Raw genomic sequence first — 27,212 nt, forward strand, 5'->3', positions numbered from 1 at the left:
CCTGCACCGGGAAAGCAGGGGCAGACAAGAGCGCTTTTGTACAAAACTGGCATCTTTATTGCTCGTTTCTTACAAAGGGTTTCGGTAACAGCCCTTTCGTTGCACCCAAACGCTACAAAACTGGCACGCGGCGCGGTCCCGGAGGCGCACAGAAACAGGCGACGTTGCTCCCAGTGCAACATTTTAAATGAGTATGGGACATGAACAACATTTCCTGCTCCTTCAAACCTGGTCAGGTGAGAGGGATGAGTGTACACTTTAAAAAAGTCAGTAGTCATACTCAGTATTTAATACATTTAAAATATGAGCGATTTCCTTTCCATAGAACTGTTTCTAAAAACTGCACGTTCGTTGCCCTAGACCTCCGCCCTGCAAGTATTGCTAACATGCACACCAAAGTATAAAAACTTAGCTATTAGAAGGCACCATTTTCAGCATAGTTTTAGTTCACACGTACGGCTTTAAACTCAGTTAAGTACGTCTTCCTCCAGGATTACTCTGTGACTTGGGTTCCCTCCTCCCCAACACACCCAGCGATCCTGGCCACTGCTGTGAGCTGCCTCGAGGGGCTCGGCCAGACATCGCCTTACAAACAAAGCTAGGTACTTACAGACAGCCCGAACTGAGTAGAATACAACAAAAAGTAGGAAGTGATTATCTTGGAACAAACAGAAGACCCCCACAAATAAGTCTGGTGATACCTTAGCTGACATTTTACGTATTTTAATAGTGTTATAAATCTTAGTCTAAGTTTATGGGAAACCACAAGAGTTCAAGTATTTTATTACTGCAAATGCAAACACTATATATATATATTTATATATGTATATAGAAAGGAAAAGATTTTTTTGGCAATATTATGGGGGATCTTTACAGAGCGCATTTGTACTCAGTGGCTAGCACAAAGTGAGAAAGCCAAGCACACTTTTCAGTGTTTTTTTTCAGATTTAGCAAGGTTGTGCAATGGACTTCTCTTCGTCACCACCATCATTCAGTTTCTACTTACAGCACAACTGTATCACAACAAACAGACCTCCTCTGCTCACGCACCAAGTGCTAAACACTCCTTTTCAGAAGCAGTATTAAAACCTGGTTTAGTCAATGCTGCAGAAACTGACGGCAGTACAAGGTACTGCAAGTTAGCCTATATAAGCATCCTGACTGACGTTAAAAGGGTTTGAAGATTAGGTGACAAACTCGCATTAGTCAACAGGTTCCTGTCTAAAGTGCACGGAGAAGCTCAGGTGGTCTAAGCAGATACACATTTTTTGCTTCTCAGTGTTCTGCAGAGACTCCTTTGTAGTCTCTAGACCCAGTTTAAAACCTGAGAGCACTCCGTTTTTTTAAAAACAAAATATGGCCGTGTCTTTTCGTACCTTTATTTTCCTTGCCCATTCATGGTATTAGTGGAAGTTAGTGCAGGATTTTCATTTAGCAACTCACAATTACTAATATAAAACATTAAATTAAACTTAATGTTCATATAGTACAGCTTAGTGTCAGTCAGCATGAAATTAAGAATTTAAGTGCATTATTACACATCAATAAACATATATACATGCATAAACATGTTTACAATATATTTATCTTCCTCTGATAAAGTACACTGATACCTTATTCCGCTTGTGCCATTTATGTGTAAATGGGTAGCAGTTTCCAGTCCGTGCAAAATATGTTTTAAATTAATCGGCCAGATTTCCTTGATTTGATACTAGTATGGGTTACTTTAATTCTTCACTGTACATTTGGAAAGACGACAACAAATAATTTCATTATTAGGGCTCACCACAGAAATTGGGAAACAAAAAGCAACTCCTAAGTGCTGTACTTTAAAGATGAATTAACTGCAGACTGCTCCACTTCCAGCTGGGCAGCCCTGCTGCAGTTTACAAAGCCACAATACTCAGACAGAGCTAAGAACAGGTTGGATGTTTTCAGTTCTTGTAGCTTTGGTAGAGGTATTTAGTTTAAAGTTTTACATTCCTTGTTTCAATATCTCATTTGCCTTATCCAAGGCTGCAGAAGGAAGGCTTTCTGGGATTACCATGGGCCACTCGATGCAAGACGGATAAATTCAATTTCAGCTTTGCTTCAGCGAACAGGTCAGCTCATGTGAAGGCCTCAAAGAAGCCAAAAGCTATTTGGGAGGCAAAGGTGCCGGTCGAGAAGGAAAATAATGTCCCTGAGGTAAACATTTCTGCTGTGATGGAAGAGGTCCCTGAGGTACACATTTCTGTTGCGGAGGAGGTGGCCTGCAAGGGGGACAGAGAAGCCGTTGTGAGTTCAGATGACTACGTCTAAAAACACACACAGTAAAGCTGCCCCTTCTTCCTCTTGCTTTGCACAAGCCGATGGCAGAGACTCCCCCCTCTCCAGCTACACCCCTTCTAGCACACCCAGCTCCCAGAGCTAAGGCTCATTTCAAACTCCTCATGGTCAAACTCTTCTTTCCACTGCCTGTATTTCTTCCCACAGTTTCAATTAACAATTTTTCCCAAAACAGTTCAAAGACCCCCACAAGTTTCTCACCAACACAAGCTATTTTAAAATACTCCCTCTCCTCTCTTGATGCATTGTACTTTCTGGATAAGCATATTTTACAGCACGGGCATTAAGATCTTAGAAATACAATTCAAAAGTAAAATGAAAAATAAAGCAAACCTATTCAAAGTTAATTAAGAAATGATCCTGTACTTGGCAATAATATTTATGAATCAGAGAGATGCCAGATTTTTGAGTAATTTCCATTTAAACTATGTCCTTTGAGAGGCACTTTCTTCACCTGCATGCAGGGCTAATCTAGCCCCAGAAAAGCATTCTGAAACCTGTTAATCAAAATCTAGCTCTGACAACGTGTAAAATGAATGTTACGGGTAATAGCGCTTCAGTTCTGAAGTGTGAAATGAAGGAGAAACTTTCTTCAATAATAGGTCTGCTCTGCATGCATATAACCCATGATGAAATACCCTAACACACAGATGAAGGCAGTGACAAGCTATATAACTACTACCAATTGTGCTGATGTATTTGCAATAACTCAAACCAACCTTGTTGGCAGCTTCTGTGACTGTGCTGCCTGGTATTGTGGAGACGGGTAGTAGGACTGGTGGTAAGCCTGCTGAGGATGCTGGTTAACTGGGTAAGATGGCACAGGGAAGGTATTTGGTTCCATATCCTATGAAGGAAACATTACAAGAACAGTCACAGATTTACAGTTAGGAAATTGAAATATTTGTTTCATTATTTAGTTGACATTTAAGACCTCTTGCAAACAGATCTGGAAATGTCAGAGTTACTCTTTCCTTCCAAGAAGCTCAGTAGAAAGAAGCAACAGCAGTCTGAAGAGTACCGATTTCTGGAAAAAATAGAAGGGCTGATCTTGACAAGTGTTTGGTTTGTTTAGCAGCAGTGCTTTGACTGGTTATCACACTCAGAGACAGGACAGGTCTGCAAAGGGCAGGGGGGGCAAAGAGGCGGGAAGGAGTGTTTCCAGTGTAAGGACGAGGGGGTAGCAGAGCAGGTAAACTGCCCAGCAAGCCAAAAAAGTCCATAAGAGAAACCCATAGTGCTTGAACAGGGGAGAACAGAGGAGCTTTTTCACTGCCTTTAGGAAATAATATTTCTATTCCCTTCTTAGCAAAGAAAGAAAATGATTACAGAAACTAAAAAATAAAATAGCTTGGAAGCCTCTGTTAGTGCAAAAATAATAAAAAAACCTGTCCTCATCTGTTAGAGACAAAGTAACAGAAAGTGGATCATCCCTACCATGGGTACACTTCTTGAAGAATAAGGCATGCCATGTGAAAAGCCTCTGTGTTGGTAGTCTCTTGGTTCTGTTCCTGTTCTAGGAGGTGGCCTGAAATCCAAGTGATATAAACTGTGTGAGCATATAAATGCGTTAGAATGACCAAGTAGGCTATGAATCCGAGTGCTTCTTACTTGCTAGATGGATTTACAGTATCTTAGCAAATATCAAACATCAGGAAGACAGTATTTGCCACACAGCTAAGAAACAACCTTTTTTTCTGTTTAGGATTATGACAGCTTTGCTTTGCCTCTGTACTAAACATAGGAACCAAAAAACAAACAAACAAACAAACATAAAAACTATCACCAAAGACACAGCAACAAACATAATGGTAAAAAGAAAAAAAATATGTTGTGGGAACAGAAAAACTTTCATCTTTTGTGTCATTGCCAAGGGCAAGCTACACGTGACATTTGGTGCAGCATTCTTTGCTTGACCACCTTGGGACTGGAATATGCCTACATATGTTGGTATTGGCTTGTGTAAGGAAATGTCTATGGACTACCTCAAAAGGGCAGAAGAGAAGGTAAGGAAGAGAATATACTTACGAATGACAGCGTGACATTAACCTTCTAAACCATCTCTTCAGCCTGTCTCTCCTTGCAAATGCCAGAACAGCAGCTATAAGGAGTGGTAGGACCAGGAAAAAAAATACCAGTAGTCCATCCCGCAATGAGGTGTCTTTGTCTGATAGGGACAAAAGGATGGAGAGGAAAAAAGTATTATATAGCATTACCACCCCTCAACTCATTGCAGCACTTAGCAGGATTGTTTTTTTCCAACTACCCTCAAGTTCTTCATGGAAGAAAAACCTAAAGAAACTATTAAGACCGCAAGAATGATCTTGAAGACCATTTTTAATAAGATGGTAGAGGTTTTTGAGGGAAGCTAGATACTGTGTTAGCATAATAACAGACTGGGGAATCGCACCACAGCCTGTTGTGGAGAAATTTGGTATATGTAAAAATGCAGAGATTGCTAAGAACCTGAGCTCTTTGTGTAAAGCAAACAGAGGTAGGATTGGATCAAAGGGAGGAAGCTCTGTTCTCCTGTCTTTCAGCTGAGCTCAAAATCTTCACAGTGATGGAGTGAAAGAAATTAGGAATTAATTTTGTAAAGCAATATGCTCTTATAGCCCAGCATATCATAAAGCATACGTTTTTTCCACCTGTGACCAGAGAATTTCTGAAACAAAGATGATCAGAAAATAAAATCTAAGATTAGAAAGGGCAATTTTCCCAGCTCAGGTACAGAGAAGTCCAAGTTGATTTTGGTCCAAGTTGGCAGAAATCAGTTGAAGACAGCTAAAACAGACCAGTTTCTTTGAAGATCTACTGCACCCCAAAAGAAAGAAGGGCAACACCTTGAGCTCAAAACCCTAACTGGTATTGCTTGCAAATGAAACCTACTGGCTGCAAAAGAAACCTGGTCAACAGCCAACCACCAGCACTTCAGACACCAGAATTGAGCTGCTTCCAAGCAATCAGGCACTGTACTCAGCCCAGCATCACCCCTAGCAAGACAGACCCACAGCTCCAGAGCTGCCTTCGCACTACTTGCCGTTATAAGGAGGTCCACTGTCAAGACTTCCTCCGTAGCCTTTAGTCTCACAGTAAGGAGGGGCCCAGCCTGCTTCACAGTGACAGTTCCTGTTGTTATTGCACACCTATATTTAAATAAAACACACACACACATAAATAAAAACCAAAACAGAGGAAGAAGCCATCTATTACTGCAGAAAATATCTTCTGGCTAAGAATAGTGAGAACACAAAGACAGCAAGGTGTCTTCAACTGCTACAGCCCATTTGGAAATTTAAAAAAAAGTTATACGAACAACTACTAACACTGCACTCAGGAATTTCTCCTCCTAGGATACAGAGCAAAATGTTAGCATTATGCATACACTGTGACAGAGCTGCTGGAATAAGACAAATTGTTTTGAAAACTCACTGCAATAGGCATTTTAATATTCAGTTGAATACTCGTTTTGCAAAGTTCTGTATAAACAAATTGGTAACTTATGTTTCCATATTTTTAAAAGCAGCATGCTGTAGCCATGACTGTCTATTCTGTCCCTTCCACATCACTCATCTTGGAGAACTTTAACCAGTAATTCCCATGTCAATTCTAGATAGTCTTTGGCCAGGCCAGGCCAGGCCACGTGTCTTCAAGATTTCACATGATTGAGCAAGCACAGCATTGTTCAGGACGAGCTTCCAAAGATTAGCTGTCCTAACTGCCCTTTTTTTGCGAGATGCAGTTTCAAGTTACATTAGCAATCCTGGAACTGGGAATTACTCCTGCCCAGCAAAGAAATTATTATCTTAAGAGCTTTCAAGTATATATATGTCAGAGAGCCTCGTACAGAAACACTGCTAGTTGTATCAAAACTTACAGCCTTAGCAGCCATTCTAAGTGGACTATTTGTAGGAGCAGAGGCTCCTGCACTACTTACCCCATGCCCGTGACACTGCCTTTCTACATCACAGTCATAGTTCAGGACAGAGGCACTCACACACTGGAAATGCCTACAGATCTAGGGGAGTTAAAGAGATGCACACAAGTGAAGCATGCTGGCTTTTCACTGACCCACCCCTTCTTCCCACTCCTTGCTCCCCAGGCTGCCTGCTTCACCTCCGATAGCTCATGACTTTCAAGGCACTCTGTTCTCATGGACTGCAAAGCAAGTCTCGGACTTTTGTGTGTTAAACCTTAACTCCACAGGAACATCTCTTCTACAAAAGGTTTCTCAGTATGGGGTCTGAATTCTCACTTGAAGGCTTTTGTCTGAATGTAAAGGATTAGCAGAGTGCAGTATGGGGATGCGGAATGCACATTCCTCTACTGGTGCTAAGCTTCTCAAGTACATTTAGTTTAGGTTGATTTTAATTGAAAATTTTCTCAGAGGCATTTGTGCAAGCCTAGTTCTTCCTGCTCACTGATGGAGGAAGGATTCTGACTCTTAAAATATTTGTTTTCTTTTGCTTCATCTACATATGAGAGGGGTTTTAGATTTATTTTTTTCTGGACATGCACTGCAATGCTAAGCAGTGTGTGGACATAATGGACTTACTCAGTTCTGCATTAACTATGTGAACCCCTCCCCCCTCAAAAAAGTGGCCATATGTACCCATAAAACAAGGCAGCTCAAAGTTTTATTCACATTAAAACCCAAATTACTAGTAGTCACTTTTGACTTGTTAATTACCTTTCCAGCACCGCATTTGGTGCCTTCATTTACCATTCCTGGATCAGGGACATCAGAGCCTAGCTGGAAATCTACACCCCAGCACGTGGTGCCTCTAATGGGAGTTTGGATAATGGCAGGCTTAATTCCAAAAACAGGCATAGTTTTCACATTTTCACATTGCAGCTTCCCACACATGGCATTCCTACAACATCAACATACAAATACTGTAATGATGACACTAATTTATTCTGAGAAGACAACTGAAAGCAGATATGACCTTTTCTTTCTACTGGAAGACGCTACTTGAAAATAAAATTGAGGCAACCTGCCAAACAGAATTGAGCTGGGCCTCGTTTCAGTGCTGGAAGGGTATGGATTTACCCGTTCTTTCTGCAAGCTGCCAGGATCTTTACATTAAAGAAAACATGACCATTTCCTAATCTTTTTCCTGTATGTAAAGACTTTAGGATAAGAACAATCAATGATGGCAGATGTAGAACAAACTCTCCCTGCCATAGCCCCAAGTCTGAGTGCACGACACAAAGACACCCTGAGGCAACAGAACGCTGCATGCATAGGAATTGCAGCACAAGCACAAAAGCTTCAAAATCCAGCTACAGAAGAATTGCCTGAATATTCAAATCCATTTCAGCTATTAAGGGCAAGAGTTAAAAGCCAAACAAACTAAAACAAAAGCCAGCAAAGCTTAGGAATGCAGGTGTGGGGACTGTGAGTTAGTTAAGTGCTACTAACAGCTTCAGAAATTTCAGATCTTTTTCAGACCTTTCCTAAACCACCTCACTGTGGTTACTGAGTGACACATGCATTGCTGATAAAGTTAGATTATGGCATAACATCTCTCTCCCCCAGCGAGCCTGCTGTAAAACCCCAAGTTAACACTGTGGCACCCAAATAAATCTCAGTGATACATTTAGGAATTTGTTGATGTGTCAGGCTCAACTCACCAGCTGGAACATTTCTTGTAATCATGGCCGTGGAAACCACAATTGCCAAATCTATCACCCTTGGAGTTCACTTCAGCAAAACAAATGTTCGGGGCAGCTTTGGCTTCTGAAAAAAACAGCCCATTCCCCCAGACAGAGGAACCAGGTTAAACAGAGACAGAAACATGTCACATCATCATGTTTTCATTCCCCAAACCAATTACCCTGCTATGCCTAATGTTTTCCATGCAACACAGATAGCTCAAGAGCTTGATCAAAATGATAGAGCGAAACTGTCAGCACTACAAGGTCCCAAGTTAAAAAAAAAAGTTTAAAAAGTTACTTATCAAATGGCATAATTGACTGGATGTTATTTCTTCAAGTCCTATAAACCAGAAGTCTCACTGTAATAGGAATGCTCAGAAAACTACTACTTGAATCACCAGCACAGCATTAATTGCAACAAAGGAAAAGTGTGTGAAGGTAAAGCCATAAATACCACTATTACAAATCCTTTGCCAGAGCCATCTGGTCATTGTTACAGGAAAACAATGAAACATTTTAAATAAGCTCAGTGTTTTCTTTTAACTACGTCTCCTAGAAAAACTGTAATACTGTGCTCTTCCTCACTTGAGCCGAAGATATCCTGACACTGTGCATCGTAGTACTGGCAAACACCATTGTAACAGTAGGCTTCCTCGTTGTGGCACGGGTGACCGTTCTGAACAGTGAAGTCTGGCTGGCAGAACTGGGATGTGCCGTTGCAGTACTCTGGCAGGTCACACTCATTGTTACTCGCCCGACACTCAGTTCCTCCAGGAAGGAGCTAAAGAGAGAGTTTGGAGAGGAGAAACTATCAGAAAATATAAACCTCACAGCAGTGAATGATGCACCCAACCCACAGTGCGCTCCCCGCAGAAAGGGCATTGATCTGCAGCCCTCTGGGGGTGCTGTAAAAGTGCAGGGCAATTCCCAGCACAGCGTGTGCTGCTCATCTCACAGATGCCCTGGCTAGGCCTACGCTCCTTTTCTAAACCCACTGAAGAACACTTCCAAATAATACACCTCAGTCTCTTACCTGGCAGTTTTTACAGCAGTCACCGTAAGCGCATGCAGCACCAGATCGGAGCCTACAAGTACCTGGCTCACAGCAAGGATCACTTTCACATTCCTGAAAACAGAAGTTCTGTGAATGTCAGGAAATCACACCCTCAGCCAGCCACAGGCTGCTCTCCAGTGAGGGGCATGCAAGGCTACCCAGGCAGCATTTGTAAAACATGCAAGCTACCAACCTTTGGCGAACCACAGTCACACTCCTCCCCTACATCTACCAGCCTGTTCCCACAGTATGGGACACTATAGGTCTCATCAGGCTTGGGAACATTGAGCAGGCAGCTTCCACCTTTGTTGAGAGTTAGCTTCTCAAAGTCTTCCGCACTGCAGCTGCTGAAGTTCCTTGATCCCCTGTACAGAGAACATGAGCATATCTTTACACCACGTCAATCCACATGCTTGTTGTAGTACAAGCATCATATTTGCTTTCCTGTGACTTGTAAAAACTAAGCATATACACAGGGAGTTTTGACAGCCTGGAATTGCTGCCCCTTTCCTCAGTTACTTACGATGCCCCAGAGCTCATAATGCAACTGCTTGCTCCACAGTGACAGACTCTTTCGTCATCGTGGTTCATCCCCAGGTTATGTCCCAGTTCATGAGCCATAATGGATGCAAACATTTGTATGCTGATTTTTCCAAACTGCACAAGAGCAAAACAGAGGAAGTTAGTGGACGCTTTATATTGAGAAAGTCAGTGCTTCATTATTTGCCAAAAAGTCAATGCAGCTCACTAATGCTCTGGAATTTCACATAAGAGGGCAACCAACCAGCACTGTTCCACAGAATGGCACAGCTGCAGATGTCAAGCAGACACCAATAGGGGACAGATTTGAGATGAATGCTCACAGCTCCCACATACTTCTACAACATGGGTGCTTAAAACATCAGCAGAGAAATCCTGTCCCTTCCTCATGAGCACTGCACGCTGAGGAGAGGGAAGGCTAATCAGAGGATGCAAAAGACAGCAGAAGAGTTGTGACCCAGGTATCGTGGCATTGCCAGAAACTGTGACCCCATGAAAGCCCCCATTAAACCACTGCAGCTGTGTTGGTAAAGATTCTGTACTTCCAGAAGACTTGTGGAGCGCAATTTATTTATTTTATCTCATTCATACTCATAGCATTACTAAAGATATCTCACCACATTAATGCCTCCTGCGTGGCTCTTGGAGCACACTGTTCCAACATAGGCCATTCCAGCAGTGCCACCAAATCCCTTCTTCCTGCAGTCAGTGAGAGAAAAGGAGAAATATAATCATACAGACAATGTAATACTGTCTGTTAATAATACAGCCCATCCATACAGCCACTCAGTAGCCTCTGGGCACAAAACACTGGCTTTTCAGCTTTCACATGCTAGCAAATGGGAGGAACAGTGCTACAAGTGCTACTGTTTATTTTGGGTATGAAGGTACTACTTCAGCTTTATCTTTCTGTTCATTTTTTTCTTTTAAATTGAATTAAGAGATTGCAGAGAGTCAGCCTCTCCCACATATTCCTTTAAACATGAAAAGCTAAGTTCTCCACCCTTACAATCATGTGTTTAAATTGGCCATTAACTGCCTTTCTACTATTGCCAAACATAGGTTCCTTTCCTTGCTGACTTCCTTTTCATTACTATCTTATTTTTTTCCTACATAGATCTTAAAGCTTAAGTGCAACGAAGCACATTTTACTTCATGCAAAACAATTTTTAAAAGTACTTTTCTCAGCCATCTTGCCCTCATAACCTGACCAGTGGTGCTCTGCCTCGATGGAGAAGAGGCTCTGAGCTCCCGCTGCCCTGCAGGAAGGGGAGCTACTGCTTTGTGCCAGGGCAGATCGGGCAGCTGCCCCCGTGCAAAGCAGTGCTCTCGCCTCTGCACTCCCTTGTGCTTTGGGTAGTGGCTTCCTAAGTCCTGTGCTATCTGCAGGGGCAGGAAGTGCACGGGGGCACGCGTCCTGCAAATTCTGTGCTTGCTTCAGGCAACAGGAACAGACAGATTAATGTCACGCGGCAAAGCTCAAACTGCGCAGCCGGTTTCTGGATACCAACTGCAGAAACAGCTTTTACTCCATGCAGATGCAATGCTCAGCACCAGGCTAATGCTCACTTCCAAGCAAAAAAGCCCTACATTACAAGTCTGAACAGTGTACAATCCTGACAAAGGATTATCTGATTACAAGCTTTACACAATACAAAAATATAACATTGCAGGAGATGTGGAACGAGAAAATAAATTTAGGAATGTATCTGTCAGGGAGGACATTCAAGGACCACAGAAACCTTAAAATCCCTAAGTTGACTTGGAGTGTTTTCCCATAAAACACAGCAGATTGCATTCGATACTCTGCCAGAAAACAGCTACTTTTGATGCTAGAGCACAGCTAAGCCGACAGGAATAGAATAAGCTTCTTAAAAGTCAAAGGGAAGGAACCTCGACTCACAGAACAAACTGGGCACTGTCATGTCTCCGTCGCAAAACAAGATTCTTCTCTCGCCACTGTACAAAGTTTGCCAGCACATCACCAGCACCTCCGTCTGTACTGATGATGTTTTCGTACTTCCAGATCTCCAGGCCAACCAGTACAATGCGGATGTTCAACATTACGTACATCTGGGGAAGAAAAAATAAAATAAGAATAAATATTTCTGAAGACCTTCAGATAAGAACAAGTGGCTTTGTGTTACGCATCTAACTGTGAGAACCTCCTTTTCCCCACACACACTTTTTCCACTTATTTTTTTAAATTTAGTACACCGTTCAAATGACCAGGATGCATTTTCCCAGTAAGTTCCACTTTAATTAGCTAAAGAATCAGCGCTTAAATGCCACAGTGGCCATACTACAAGGAAATCCAAGACACAAATAAAAAGTATTTTAAATCCTGACAAATATCATCTGAAACAGTCAAGTTGAAAGACATGCTTTTTCTCTAACCTAAAGGTTACATACACAAGGACAGCAATAACCTGTCCTGTCACTGTGTCACAGGTTATAACAGTTCCCTAAGTTCATTCTCAAGTATAACTGCAGATGAATTTAGGGCAGGAAAAAAGCTTTCATAGTGATGACCCATTGGAACAGGTTTATTTCCTAACTTGACAAAAACCTTTATTTCATTCTCTCCAAAGTGGTAAGAGAACAAACTCCAAGGTGGAAGTTTATAAACAAACAGAGCTGAAAGGCTGTTGCACATGCTGTCATTCCTCCTTAAGGTCAGCGTGTCTTAACTTACACTATCAAGGAAGTTTGCCAGCTGCACCATGTGTTCTCTTACTTCTGTTTCACTTTTCCCAAAATCTTCAAACTGCAAGATAAATAAACTTTGTCATGAAAAGAAGAAAAAAAAATCAGAAAAACAAATAAAACATTTTAAGACTAATAACAAAAATAATCCCTGCCAGGCTCCCAATCTCCTGCTTAAAAGATACAAAGTTGAACCCCTGCTTATCAAGAAAACACCATTTTCAGTGCTGTTACTGAGCTTTTCAATATCCAAGAGAGAACAGGAAAGGCAATTTTTGCCATGTGTTTTCCTTCCATTAATTCCTTTGCAGATAGAAACTCTCCATGTCTGACAGTTTACTGTTCTCTTGAGGAGTATCACAGAGGACATATTTATTCAGTTACAGGTTAACATTTTTGCATAACCTTGTCTAAAGTGTCATTGTCTTTCAACAGCCCATTTGGGAATAACGGAGACTGAGGGCTTTTCAAGTCATCTCCCTGGGAGAAGGAATAGAAAGCAAAACACAATCCCTACCTTTTCTTTATCCACAACTATGAATAGCTCCACGTATCTTGTTTGATGTAGGACGGCTCTTTTTCTCTGGGGAAAAAGGTTTTGGATAATTTCAAGTTTATTAACTCAGAATAAGTAACAACAAGAAATATTATATTGTCATATCTCACTTGGCACAACTAGTGGTTTAAGAGTCACTCCGCCAAGTTGAAAACTAGCCAAAAGCAAGAAATGCAATCCAAAGCAATGACAATTTCTCTACAGTGTTTTACACTAAAATTGAGCATCTGTGTTCCCATATAGCCAGTCTTTAAACAGCAAAGGGGACATTCACACCTAACTGATGGTTAGGAGAATGGACTAAACACAATATTCTGCCGGCTTATGATGCAATACTTTGATAATGAGCCTCTCCAATAATGGTACTGTTCCTGCCTTTAAAAGTCCCTGAAAGCTCTGTCAATGAATAATCTAGCCAGCCACTGAACTCCCACTGCTCTGTGCAGACGCAGAAGAAAATTGCAACTGCTTTGTTGCGACAACTGCATTTTCCAGCAGAGTAGAAAACCCTCTGGATCAGAAACCTTTAGGTATGTGCTAAACCCCAGGAAATCCAGTAAGCTGCTTCCATATTCTTAGCTGAACATTCACAAAATCCATTATAGGGGACTATGGAGAAAACAGTGGTGCACTTACTCGCAGCAGCTGAGTCATACTGGGATGGTGATTTTCCCCTGCATGTTCCCTTTCATGGCCTTCGGTGGTTACTCCACATGTTGTGGGTTCTTTCTTCACATTATCCAATGGGTATAAAATGTGTTTGGAGCCAGAGGACGAATCCATGGGCTCAATCCCATAGGTGGTGTTCTCTATGGTCACCAACCCCCTAAAATATGGTGATGTTCAAGAAGTTTTTTCATTAAATACAGAATAACTATGCAGATTTTTACAGTTAAAGAAAAAGAAACAGTTGTTCTTTGATAACTGAAGGAATAACTGTATCTCTGTCCTCTTTGTCCTTGCAAAACAGTACGATTCACTTAAAGGCTGAACACAGCCCTCACAAATACAGCAAATTAAACGTTTCCATCAGTCTGCAATGCCTGAGAAATTAAATCACATGCAGAAAAAATGTAGCTCCATTATTATCACTGCTTTTGTGTCTGGCACACTGCTGCATCAAAATGAAGTCCCAAAAGGTACGGAAATTAGCACAAAAGGTATGGAAATTAACACAAAAAGAATTTTCAATCACATTCGAAGTGCATAAGCTAAAGTGCAATTCTAAAAAATTTGCAGAATGGTATTCCACTTTACACTTTTGCACTGAGTATAATTCTTCATAATGACCATCAAATCAAATAAGGCAAAAATTGTGTCAACAAATGGCTTTCTGTACTGATACCGAATTGCATTAGCTTGTATTTAAAGCTAGTGGAAATATCTGTTAACTCCACCTGAACAAACGATACTGCAGACAGACTACATAAAATACACGCTATTGCAGCTCAGCCCCAGTCCATGAATTCCCATCTGGCTGAACAGTAGTTAAAAACAGAGAAAGAATTTGTGTTTCAGGTTCAATGAACCGTGAGCCTCACGTGACAACTGCAGCACAAAAGATGAGTTCTGCTACCTGAGCCCCGAGCAAGTGCTGACAGCAACAACAGAATCCAGGATCCCCTCCACGTATCCCTGGTAATGGCAGTGATCCTGTGTGGGAAAACAACGGCATATTACAGGCATATTCCATGCATTTCTGCACACCCAGGGCGACCCCTGAGCACATAAATTGCCATGTCTGCCACTGACCCGCAGTAGCTGCAAGTTGACAACATAATGTTTAAAGTACCTATAGTCTACAGCCTCTAACTTGCCTCTGGCACTACCACAACGTAACAGCATTTCCTTCTCCAGCATGCACCTAAACTTCCTCCCATGCCTTGGTGCCACGAGGACTTCTATAACGGAAGCTAATCAAGCTGTCAGATGGATAGGGAGGTAGGGACCCAGTCTGAGTCCTATTCTGTGAAGTATGAGCTCTTCTCAACTCGATACAGCCAGTAGTTCATTAGATCTGAGTTTAAAATCCCACTCACTCCTTCTACCTGAAGCCAGACTCCGAGCTGACACTGTTAACGTGCAGCAATCCTGACAGGCAGGGCTCAGAGGCGTTATCTAGCGACTGGATTTCTTAGCTTTGACACTGAGCCATCCTTCTCTGCAGTTCTGTCCTCCGCCCTGCCTCAAATATTTTGAGGCTAGCCCCTCCCTACTGATTTGGGCCAAATCATCATTCACACTTTGAAAAAAAAACTGTTTTGGAGAAGGTTTGGCCTGCATGTAGCCTCCTTCTAGCAAGAAGAGGGCCAACACCTGCTATCCTCGCCAAGGCACTGTGCTGCCTAAACTTCCCAAAAGCACAGAACATCCCCCATCAGCCCTGAGCAGACACAACAGCTCCATTTTATCCTCTGTATTAGACATTCTGGAAATTTGAAAATAGGGTAATACATGGCAAATGCATTCAGTTTTCTCTGACAAGTGCATTTTTGAATGTTACTATAGGGGTCAGGCAGGTTACATCGCCTGTTCTTTCAGCACTGAATGCTGAGGCGTGCAATAATCCTTCAGGGTCACCGTAACTTCAGTAACCTTGTGCAGAAAAAACACTTTTCCTCTCAATCATTTTTTTATAGGAAGTAAATAGTCAGTTCAGGTGCTCTATTTTCAAAAACAAGATCCCATGAATCATATATGACTAACACTTCCCTTTCAAAGGAACAATGCCGGTATGTAAGAGGAGTGAAGCCATTAGAAACGCTTTCATGCTTTTTGTATTGCAAAGGCTGCTACTTTCTATTTATTCTTGTTCTACAGAAGTAATTAAATTTTCAAAGGCAGCCTAGCAGGCAGTCTGCTCGTACTGAAGAGGGCTGCAAATATTTTCAGTGAAATAACTCCAACACTATGCATATAACGTCCCTCTCAGAGGTCCTCCGCCCCTTCCAGTAGCTCCCAAACGTCTGGACTGATGGCTGGGCTGTCAGCCCTTGGAGCTTCTTAAGAGTCACTAACACAGCGCCTCGTAAAACAAAAAAGATGGGTCAGCAGCTGACCAATGTGGAAGATCGCTGTGTGCAAAAGGAAAAGCTTTCCCTAGGCCTCAGGTAACCCCCACTTCTGCTGCAGGTCTTGATGCTCAATGTTCAAGACACCTTCAGGAAAGGTATAAAAAGGAAGAAGTCCTACCTGGACATCTGGATTTTCAGATTGCAACTTCCCCTCCTTACTATATGTATAAACTGTGAAATCTTTGGGCAGCAGATCTCTGCAAGGAAAGAGAGTAGAAGAGAGGAAAGAGGAAAATCATGACATAATCATAATGCTATAGTAGGTAGCAAGATGATCCTAATTAAGTGTCACATGTATGCAAATTATAATTAAATGTATTGTTCAAAAGGGAAAAAAAAAACTGAAAAATTGTGCACTTCTGCAGCAAAATCCAAGATATCACAATGGTGGAACCGTTAATGAAAACAAATCAAACACCTCACCCTGGGTAAGCAGAACAAGCATCAAAAGTCTTTAGATGGTGCTAAGAGCTCACCAGCTTTCACACAGAAAAAAAAAAAAAGCACAGCACTCAGGTGGCTGATTATGACATCCCCAGTTTTGGAAGAAAGTGTATTGGGAAAGTCTCCTGTGATTTAGACAGCTGACCCGTACTCGTAAATCTAGAGGTGCAAGTGTAGGTGAATTCCCACGTTCCTGAGGGTCAGGAGTTTGGCAAATGGCAGACAGATCTCTGTGGCCTTCTGTTGAGACAGTTATGTCTCTTCTATTATGAAGGCAGTTTTACAAGGGGAACAGCCTGATGTATGGTAACCTGCTGTTGCTCAAGTAGCCCTTTAAAAATTAAAAGCAAGGCAGACAACATCTACGTTCTCTGTAAGTTACAGATACTAAGAGCTGGGAGATGAAGTTCACTTCCTCACTTGTTAGTAGTCTTGTGCTACTGAGACAGGGGAAAAAAACCTGAAACAATAAACAAAACCCAAAGGAAAGCAGAAATATTTACTTGAAATGTAACTCAGTTTGTTTATTTTTAGATGTGAATGGAGAGTTATTTCAATGATTCCCCAGATCCCCTTTGAGCAAACTACTACTTCCTTCACTGCAAGAGGATCACCAGTGTCACAGGAGCTCAACAACATTGCTGGCTGATAGCCAGGACAATGTGGCTCAGCCCACTTTCACTGCCTTTCTCTGCAGATTTCTCAGAGTAAGTTTGTAACTGCCCTTCTCATCAGGAACCTCAGGAATCAAAACTAGCAACAGTTGGAATTTAATAATTGAGAAATTAACCACTTACTTGTTCTTTTCTAGATGAATTGTGTATTCTTTTCCCTCTATCTCAATAGCGTACGACACCTTGTCCTGAACGTAAAAAAGAAAAAGTTGCATTTTAGTTATGTTAATGAACAAAATGTTCTTCAACAGCACCAAAAGTTTGGCAGAAACAGCCTCTGCAAGCTACTACTATGGGCGCAAGTATTCAGATCACTACTGACACCTTCCACAGCTCAGGAGCGGTCTGTCCCGTTAGCCTTCACAGACACAGCCTTAGCAAAGTCCCTACGGGAGATGCAACAAAATTCAAACTGCTTCCTTGAAGGATGTGGAGCTCTGCTGACCTCGGCTGCTCCTCTTGTGGTGCTGCTGGCTGGTACCACGATGCTGGGCAGGGGACCGGGTGTTTGTTGTGCTCCTGACCGACCTCGCTGTGCCGACAAGACTGCGATGAGAAGCTGGCCTCAGCCATCTGAGTTTGCTCTGGTTTCCAGAGACCCAAAAGAATTGATGGCTGCTGTGTCCACACATGTTCTCACCCAAGGCAGGGGGTTGAACTAGATGATCTTTAAAGGTTCCTTCCAACACAAACCACGCTGATTCTACATGGCATATCCACACATGCAAACTGCCAGACACAGACACTGCACTTTGTTAAATCTTGCTGGTTGCACTGGAGCAGAAATAAGCAGGGTGTGTGAGCCTGAAACCTATTTTCTAACCGTCCCTACCTCCAGAACCTGGCATCTTTTCCTGCGTAGCTGGGAAAAAGTCACATGAAGAAAGCTGTTTCGAAATAGCTTTGTGGTTTTCACATTCCTTGTTTATAACAAGACTTTCACAGAAAAAACTCTTAGTTACAGCTGGAAGAGGACAGCACTGTTTTACCACTGAGCATTCAGTGTGCCAGTACCTCCACAGCCCGGCGTCAGCCAAGTGCCATGCACAGCAACGAGGGTCCTTACACGTTACGTGGGTAAGCTGAATCGCCTGATCACTACATTAAATATCACAGCAAGAGTACTAGTCATCGACAGCAATAAACTGCAAGGCATTTTTGTGATTATTAAACTCTGCCAAGGCTTATAAAATCCATGACTAAAAACATTTGGTCTAATCCCAATACCTTGAGGCGTGCAGTCTTTAGTTATGTGATTACAGCAGGACAATACAGGCTGGAAAGCACCCCTGGAGGTGTCTACCCCAGCCCCCAGCTGGGTCAATACTGCCCCGTACCTGCACCGAGGAGACATTGGAGGCCTCTCGCCGTTCTCTTCCTAACCTCTGCGGGATTATAACTTCATAGGAGGACAACTCAGAAATTTCCTGGAAACCTAAAAAGCAAGAGAGAAACGCCAGCAGATTAGTCCACGTAAGGAAACAAAGCAGTCGTAAGGATGAGGCAGCAGGAAGAAAAGCTCTTTCCCTTGGGCAGGGAGGAGGCAGGCAGACCCCTGGAGCTCTGTGCAGGTGCACGGCACCGGGCAGACCCCACCAGAGCCTTTGTGCAGCACAGCCCTGGAGCCCCTGGAGCTCCGCACCCAAACACACGAAGTCGCAGGCCCAACACACACAGGACAGCGCAGAGCGTGGCTCAGAGCACGGCACTCGTGGGCTGCCCTGGGAAAGGCCACACAACCGAGCTGAGCAGAACACGTTGAATTGAAAGCTTCACGATTCAGTTACTCCCTTACAGGTGTCTATCTCACATTCCATTAGCAGAAATCAGAGCACATCAAGGAGGTCAGCACAGAGATAACTCGCTCAAGGACAGAAAGAAAGGCAGTGTCAAATCCAGGTCTCCTGAGCTGCAGAAACACACCAGCTGGGCTCCAGAGCCTCTCCAGCTCAGCTCCCAGGGGCTCCAGCAGATCCTGGGCTTCCAACGCTGTGCTGGAGGCCAGCAGAGCTCAGCGTCACGCCCTCAGCCCTGCACGCCACTGCCGAGCTGCTGACAGAACGCCAGGACTGCTCATTACGTTCTTAGAGAGCACTTAAGCACCTTATAAAAACAAGCGGGGCGAAACAAACACATGCAAAAAAAAAAAAAAAAAGCCTTTTGCAGATTACTGTATGAACAATTTGCATATGCAACAGGCAGATCACCTGATGGAGCAGAAAGGAACCAAAACTCCACCGTCCTGCACGAGCCACCAGGTTTTCCAGCACCTGCTCCGCATGGACGTGCAGACAGGAGTGAAGTGCACACCTAAGTCACCTTCCCAACCCGCAGGCACGGACGAGGAGCAGCCTCCTGCGAGCTCACAGCCACGGATGGGTGAGCTCAGCTCACAGCACCGTGTGAGCCTTCCGAGGCAAACGCAGGGGAAGGGAGCAGCCGCACTCCTCACTGCGACCACGAGCTTACTGCACCAACAGGAGGCTAAAGAGAAGACAGGGAAGTGTTCCTGCTTCTGTGGTGAGCCCCTCATCCTCCTACAGCCTCCTTTCTGGTACCTTTTCCCTTCTCAAGCTCAGCACCTCTCAGCCTGAGGCACAGATTGGGCTGATTTCAGTTTTGTGAAGGATGCACCCCTCTTCAGCGGAGCTTTGCACAAAAGCAGCATGCAAAGCAGCAGCTGAAAAGCAGAATTTACAGCAGGACAGACCGATTTTGATTTATCACAGTCAGCAAAATTAGCTGGAGATCCCTTAGCAGCCCACAAATGCTTTTATGTCTTACACCAAGAGTGCACTTTGCAATAGCCAGGCCTTGCACCGACACCGCCAGCGCAGCGGGAACGCTACGCCCATCATCTCCGTGCTCTTCCCAGCAGGATCCCAGTGAGGAAGCAAAAGCAGTTTGATGGCTTCCAATTTCTCATAGGCTGCAGCGCAAGCACACACCTGCTTGGGGAACACAGCCGTATTCATTACTGCCTGCTGTTTGTAACACTGCAGTTCTGTCACATAAGCACGGGCAGAGCCACGCTGCCTCCCACCAAGCAGCAGCACAGCGCGCACACGGCAGCAGAACTTTGGTTCATTTCTGTGATTATTGGAGAAGTGTGGGAAAACATAATCAGGGACACTTCCTGAAAATAGCTCTTGAACTGTAGTTCAGAGGCTACAGAAAGTACAGTGGCAACGCTTCCTTCGCCCGAGAACAGCAGAGGGAAGGGCTGCTTCCTTCCCCAAGATGAGCCACCGCAGTGCGCTCTGGCGAGTCACCTCTCTCCCTCTGTCACTTCCAGCCACCCGGTTCTGTTCACATCCTGTCCCAGGGCCCCATTGGTCCCCGCAGCGCTCAGAAAGCCACACGCCTCCCCAAAAGCAGCTTGGACGCCGCACACAGAGGCGTGAATCAGCACACACAGCTCGGGGAGGAACATCAGGGAGGAACTTCTGGGAAGAGGGCAAGCCCGGGAGGCTGCGTCGCAGAGAAGTGGCGGCGAAAGAGCATCGCCCTCAGGTCTCAGGGATTTCTGACACCTCTGCTCTCCTTTCCTCACTTCCCCACTGCCAGCCTGGGGGTTGATTTCAGGTGCAATGCCTTCCCCTTCCCCTGGTTGGCTGTATCAGAGGGAGGTGTGTTTGTCTCCTCCTGCTAGAACAAGCTCAAGCACAGGAGGAGGAAGGCAGCTCCTTGCTTCTCATCTCAGCGGATGGAAGGGGCACAGCAAGGCTCACGTTAGAAGCTGGAACTCAGTGCAAATCCTTTTCCCTTTAACTCTCAGTTCTCCTTCCTCTGCTGGCAAAAACACCCTTTTTCTTCCCATGCTGTAGCACAGATTAGGTTGACGAGCCCACTTCGTTACAGGACAGACAGAAGTTTGCTTTGTGGGATTCTCATTAGGACAAAACCTCCCTGCTCTGTCTGAAAGCACAGACTCCACCAGCGGGGCCTCCCAGAACAAAAGCCCCCATTCTAGCAGTTATCTCCATCGCCTTTACCCCAACTTCATATGGAATCACTTCCATGCTGGCTGCCCATGTAAGATTTCACTCATTAGCAAGCCTCAAGAGGAGCATCTGACTGGTTATTCAGTAACCAGATACAAGGGGCAAACACAACAGCTCAGCAATTAAAGCATGCAAAGAGAGCCCTGCCCCTAAATCCTCCTCCTGCCCTCAAGGCTCGCTGCTGTGGGACCCGACTGGCTTCTTCTTAGAGAGGAGCCCAAATCTTGACAGCTACTGCTCACCACCGCGGTACTTCTTATCGCTCAGGCCTGGGCGCAGCACCAGCTGAAGTTATTTCCAAGCAGGGAAAAGCAACTGCATCCTCTGTGTTTATCTTGTCTCATTAAGGACTGCCGTAATTATCAGGAAGACATGAATCACCTTCCCCGCCCTGAACCCGCAGTAAGAATGCCGTGCATGCTCCTCACATGTGGGAGCTTGAAAACCAGTGAACTGAATCCGAGCTGTTGTGGCTTTTCAGACACCAAGGGAAGCTGGCGGGGCGTTTATTCCCCGACAGGTAAGATCGATGCCCGGAGGCCAAGCTGCATGCCCTGCCTCCCCGCACCTCGCCGTGCCTGCAGAGCGCTGGCTGTGCTACAGAGGCACGGCCCAGCTGTTACAGCACCTCCTGCCCAGCCCTTCAGGTGAGCCCAAAGGCGTCCTCTTCCACGGAACGATAAAAAAAGAAAACTCAGGGAAGTTCAGACTGCAGCTTATTGCACCGCAGAACTCATTCCCCAATGCCCAGCTCACTCAGCAGGTGACCAGCTCGGGCCATGGGCAGCCGGGACAAGGAACCCACAAGCCCCCTCCTGCACCGAGGAGGAGGAAGAAGAAGAGGAGGAGGAGAAAAAGGAGGTCAGGCCTTGGGGAAGCAACCTCCAAAGCCATCCCACCGGCAGCACCTCCGGGCACTGCAGAGCTCCAAATGCCAGCAACGGCTGCATGGCCAGGTTTCTGCTCAGCACCCCTTTGGGATCCCCTGCTGCTTTCAGCATCATGAGTGCTGACAGGCAGCATCCTTCTTCACAAGGAGCAAAACGCTGCAATTCCTCTGATCCTCCCCAGATTTGTGTACAGCTTTCCATCAGCGAACGCCACAGAGGACTGCCAGTGTAACCACACGCTTCTCTCTGCCACCTACTGAGTCCCTGCGTGGGAGCGGAAGGTTTCCTACTGAGATGGGAAAGCGCTTCCTTTCACACAGAAGCACGGCAAAAGCTGACACTTGCTTTGGATTCATCCAGCGCCTGCATCCATCCTGGCAATTCTCAGCCATCTTCCTGTAAAGGTGTGGTCAGAGCCGTATTAAAGCAAGAGTATCAGTTAACAGCACTGAGTTCAAGCACGCACACAACTGAGACTGAATCAAAAGACACACATTGCTAACGCATTAGATATGCCGACTGCGCTAACCACGGTGTTCTAATTGATTGCAATTAACAGATGAGGTCAACCGCACCGTCACCTGACGGTTACGCAGAGCGCTGTTTGCAAGGAGCAGCACAGAGCTCCAGCCCCCTTCCTGCCTCCCACCCTGCCCCTGAGCCTGGCAGCTCCCTCGCAGAGCTGTCCTCGCAGAGCTGCCCCTTCCTGCCAGGTATTCCTCTCATGTGCCCGCGTTACCTGCGCTGCTGATCCCTGTCTGAGGAGCTCGAATCCCTTCTGACTGGGGGGGGCATCACTGCCGATTCCGCATGCATCCTCTGTGCCCCATTATCAACACCATAAAGGACTTTGCCAAGCAGCAACTGTTTGAGGAGAAAATTCTGTGAACAGGATTAAAACGTCCATCCGGAACGGTAGCCAACCATCAGTTACTTCTTCTGTACAATTCTTCAGCCCATCACATCCCGGGGAAGGCACGTTTCTGTGCAGCTGCCCTTCGCTCTAAGATGACAGCTGCAGTTAAGATTTACTCTTCAAATTACTGGAAGCAAGAAACTCCTTCACTTACACTATGTAAATATTATCCACGTCCACTTAAAAACATTTAAAGCTTCACACAAAGCAGCAAGCCAACAAATCTACTGCAAAAATATAGGAACATTTTGTAGGAAGCCAGCAGTTCTGGTTCCTCTGATGCCTCAAAGACCACAGAGTGCCCTGCATGTCCACGGTCGTGCTCCATCTCCAAAGCACCTGGAGACATGGGGCATGCCTTCCTGCTGCAGGGCACTCCTGCCCGGAGCTTCTCTTCACATCTCCCTCCCTTGCTCCACGTTTTCAGACCACGCAGGTCTCCTGGTGTCACTGCCTTTTTAGAAGGAAAACACGACCTGCTATCACGGCAAGAGAAACAGTCATGCACTTGATTTGCTGCTCACCTCAAATACTTCACGCTAAACTAGACAAGAATGGTTAATGTGATTTCTCCTGGTATTTTACTAGTGGTGTGGGAAGTTAATGATGACACTGAGCTCTCCTACAGCAGCGTTTCCAGCAATGTTCTCACCTCCCTCCCACCAAAACCCCGACCTCTGCTGTAAGGGTTTCCTGTCTAGACTCTTGGTACTCCCTCTGCCCTTTCTGCAGCCACGCTCTCATCTGCCTGCAGGACAGCAGCCACCCTCCTTCCGCAAAGGGACCATCGGTCTTCTTCTCTGCTATTGCCACTAACATCCTCTCCAGCCTGGCCTCTCATTTTACAGTGAGAAACTGAGCAAAGCCGCACTGCCCGAGGGTGGGAGACAATTCCCCCTCCCCAGGAGGCACCGGGACGGTGCTGGCTCCGAGGGCAGCGCCCGCTCACCTCCTCCAGCTGCAGGGGCCGACTCTCCTCGCACGGCGGATGCTCGTGGGAACGCTTCTTTTCAGGGATGTCACTGTCTTTACATTTGGTCACCAAAGGAAACCACGCAGGACGAATTCAATCACAGAGCTCAGTGGAGTTGAGCAAATAAACTTTTTTTTTTTTTAATCTTAAGAAATGAGAATGCTCGAGACGTGCAAACACTACAAAGTCGTGTTTCAAACTTCCTCTCTCCACACACAAAGCACTACAAGCTCCAACATTAGCTACGCTGAAGTTTTTCCTCTTTTTATTCTTCACTCAGAGGAAATAACCACAAAAACCTCTTTACTCTGCTGAATGATTGTCCCAGATCTGTTGAAATACGGGTGAGGCCGCGCTGTGTTTCTTGTGAGCTGAACAAAAGCATTATCTTAAGCAAACATTGCATCTCCTCAGAAAATTCAAACCAAAGTATTCAAACACTTTAAGAATTCCTTTAAAAACCGATAAAGTGCGGCTAGACCATCCCGATGGGTATGTTACACCAAGAATTGGGGAAGAAATGGGAGGCAGAAGGCAAAACCCCTGCCTATTGCTGTGTCAGATTGCTTTTTTATGAACTTACCCAGGCAAATGCTGACACCTCCCACAGACACAAACAGGAAGGGAAAAACTACAACACACACAGATCCCCTAGGGCTACACATCCCCGTGCCATTACGTCCATTCAGGAATTTTCAATTAGCAGGTTCCGGTAACACCCCCCTTCTGCCTCACACCCCTCTTCCTTGGGGAGCCCCCAGAGCCCTCCCATCCCACCCAAACGCTGCAGGAACGGGCACAGGTGCCAGGTTCTGGCCTCGTGGTCGTGCCCCGAGCTGAGACAGCCGGGCTCTGGGATCTTTCGGGACAAAGCTGGCGTTATGAGCTGGGACACGCTGCCCACACACCACCCGGGGCTCCAGTGCCCGGCGTGTCCTCCCTCATCCTGGGCAGGGTGAAGCACTGACCCTCCGGACAGTGAGGGCCCGTTGCACACACACACATCCAGCCCATGGGGATGTGCCGTGAGCTTTGCCCCTCACGGTGCCCACACAGCTCCCTGCCTCTACAACCAGCCCCCGGCCACCTGTCCGAGCCGGGATTTGCCTGGCTGGCAGCCCCCAGCCCCTGCTGACAACACGCCCGGGGCCAGGCGAGGAACTGGGGGCTCAGCAACACGCCGAGAGCCCCCCGGGAGCGATTCTGCTCAGCAGTGTGGCTGCCAGCTCCAGGAGAGCTGCCTGCAGTGGGATACCCCGAGCACAAAACTACCCCTTACCAGCAGCCCCAGCACCCCCACACCTCCCGCAGGACCCGGGGCCCGTCACCCCCGAGCGGCCGGACCCCAGCCGGGAGGGCCCCGGGCTGCTGGGGCCGGCAGCGGCCGCTCCTCGGCGACCCCCGCGGCCTCCCCGCGACCCCCGGCGCCCTCCTCACCCCCCTCCTCCCAGGCCCCGGCCCGGCGGTGCTGAGGGTGCGGAGGGGCCGCCCACAGGAGCAGGCCCGGCCCCGCCGCCCCGGGGGTCGCGGCTCGCCCCGCACTCACCCGCTCGCTGCGGCCCCGCGGGCACTGCCGGCAGCAGCAGGAGGAGGAGGAGGAGGAGGAGGCAGAGGCAGCTCCGCGCCGCCCCGGCCATGGCGCCCCCCGGCCGCATCTCGCCCCTCCCGGGCCGCCCGCTCAGCTCCGGCCGCGGGCTGCGATGGGGCCGGGGCCGGGCCTGCGCCGCGCCGCCCCCCGGGCGGGGCCGCTCCGCCCGCAGCCGGCAGCACCACGGACAAGGGGCGGACACGGGGAGGGGGGGCGGACACCAGCCCTCGGGGGGCTGAGGTGGGCTCCGGGGTGGGTGAGGGCGAGGGGAGGCCGCCTGAAGGCAGCGCCGTGCCTGAGAGGTGCCCCCCCAGAGTAACAGCGCAGGGGGGGCTGTGGGAGCTCAGCCCCGTTGGGAGCTCACGGGAGCCTCAGGGTAAAATTTAGAAGCGTGGGCTTGTAAACGAGGCGCCCCGGGCCACCCACCCCGCTCTGAGCAAACGTCCAGGGGCTGAGCCCCAAGCACACGCAGCGACCCCGCAGCTCGGAGAGCCCCGTTGTTTCGGGAGAAACACCCGGACACCTCCTTCAAAACAATTATTCTGCTGGCTTTTCCTCCCAAAAAACCCTAAGTTGTGCACGTGAAGCACATGGAGGTAACACTTCACGTTAGGGTTCCGCTGTGTGATATCAACAGGATGCAGGTGAGCAGGAGGAACCAGCTGCCTCAACGCAGCACGTCACAGACCTCACTGCCGCCCTGAGCATCGCACGGTGCTTCAACCTGCTGCTGACAGCACGCAGCAACCTTAAACACCCGTCCCAAACACCCCGCGGAGCACGGCGCCTTCCTCTGAGCACAGACAGCACAAACAACACGTGAGGTGTTAGTCACCTCCACAGCGTACCCAGAGGCTGCCCCGTAGTACTTCCAGCAGGCTCTGGTAGCTTGTACTACAGTACATGTGAAGAAAACCCAGTCCCACTGACAACTTTTCACATACTGACCTTTTCTGGTCTTCCGAGTCTGGTAAATTATGATTTTTTGTTTGTTTTTGAGCATCCACGTTGCTGCTGTTGAACAAAACCGATGCCGGGTAGACCCAGGGCCGGATTTGTGCCAAAGGCCTCACAGGTCTCAGCAGCACGGACACAAACAGGCAACAGCACGAGCGCCGCGGGAGGGCTGTCAGCGTAACTTCTGGGCCAGGCAATACCCGGTGCTTCATGGAAGCTAAGCGTTACTCGAGGTATATGAGGCTTCCCATGGATTATAATCTTATCACGGATCAAATACGGGTATCACTGCGTACTGTGCAAATAACACAAACATCAATCATCCCATAAACGAGTGGCTCCTGCCTGAGGGGCACGAGATTCCCAGGTCTGCACTTAGCAAGAGCCACATCCATCTCCCTTGACCTCTATGGCTTCCCACCACCATTCTGGCTTTGCAGCAAAAGGAATGTAAGACAACGCACCTCAAAGCCCCAAACTCCAGAAACAAATCAGAAAGGAGGCGAGAAGGCTGGGACAGCTTCTGAACAGATGTTTTGGGTCAAATGTGAGCCCATCAGCTCTGGAAGGAAAAGCTCATCAGATCCGCCAGCGGAAATATCCCTGAAATTCATGACCAAGCAGAGCCATTGCTGAGCAGTGGTAGAAGATGTTCTTGGAAAAGGACCAGGTGAAATGAACCAGTAAATGCTGGAACTGCTGAAATGTCTGAAGGTACAAACGAAACCTCAAAGGCAAGCAGTCCTGCACTAACTATACGACCAGAATAAGACAAGGAGAAGAACCTGGTAGATTACTCGATGTTAAAATCAAGGTGTTTAACCTTTTTGAAGGCCTGGTTATGAGA

General features: G+C 46.5%; 1 protein-coding gene across 3 annotated transcripts; it reads right to left on the bottom strand.

Annotated features, from left to right (window-relative positions):
• Positions 1-34: 34 nt before the first annotated feature.
• ADAM9 (ADAM metallopeptidase domain 9) lies at positions 35-26,426 on the bottom strand. Of its 3 annotated transcripts, none has more exons than XM_072027273.1 (22): positions 26,357-26,426; positions 18,375-18,472; positions 17,161-17,225; positions 16,038-16,116; positions 14,422-14,498; positions 13,482-13,671; positions 12,807-12,872; positions 12,279-12,350; positions 11,487-11,656; positions 10,201-10,282; positions 9,567-9,700; positions 9,237-9,408; positions 9,023-9,115; positions 8,575-8,770; positions 7,966-8,071; positions 7,019-7,202; positions 6,266-6,346; positions 5,369-5,474; positions 4,357-4,495; positions 3,766-3,856; positions 3,048-3,175; positions 35-2,252 (listed from the first exon to the last, which is right to left on the bottom strand). In XM_072027273.1, the coding sequence occupies exons 1-22, from the start codon at positions 26,409-26,411 to the stop codon at positions 2,138-2,140; spliced, it is 2,499 nt and encodes an 832-aa protein (XP_071883374.1). In that variant the 5' UTR covers positions 26,412-26,426; the 3' UTR covers positions 35-2,137. The 3 variants fall into 3 exon arrangements, with proteins under 3 accessions (XP_071883374.1, XP_071883372.1, XP_071883375.1); XM_072027271.1 differs by lacking the exon at positions 26,357-26,426 and adding an exon at positions 25,367-25,551; XM_072027274.1 differs by lacking the exon at positions 26,357-26,426 and adding an exon at positions 18,833-18,869.
• Positions 26,427-27,212: the final 786 nt, after the last annotated feature.

This window comes from Anas platyrhynchos, chromosome 23 (genome assembly GCF_047663525.1).
Source record: "Anas platyrhynchos isolate ZD024472 breed Pekin duck chromosome 23, IASCAAS_PekinDuck_T2T, whole genome shotgun sequence".
NCBI lineage: Eukaryota > Metazoa > Chordata > Aves > Anseriformes > Anatidae > Anas > Anas platyrhynchos.

What these genes read in the sequence shown, in the direction of transcription:
- ADAM9 (XM_072027271.1), bottom strand. Translation starts at nt 25,475, where the DNA reads ATGCGGCCGGGGGGCGCCATGGCCGGGGCGGCGCGGAGCTGCCTCTGC. An exon ending in GTATGACTCAGCTGCTGCGA is followed by an intron (nt 12,873 to 13,481) that starts GTAAGTGCACCA and finishes CTTTTTCCCCAG; the next exon opens with AGAAAAAGAGCCGTCCTACA. An exon ending in TACAAGAAATGTTCCAGCTG is followed by an intron (nt 7,203 to 7,965) that starts GTGAGTTGAGCC and finishes TTGATGTTGTAG; the next exon opens with GAATGCCATGTGTGGGAAGC.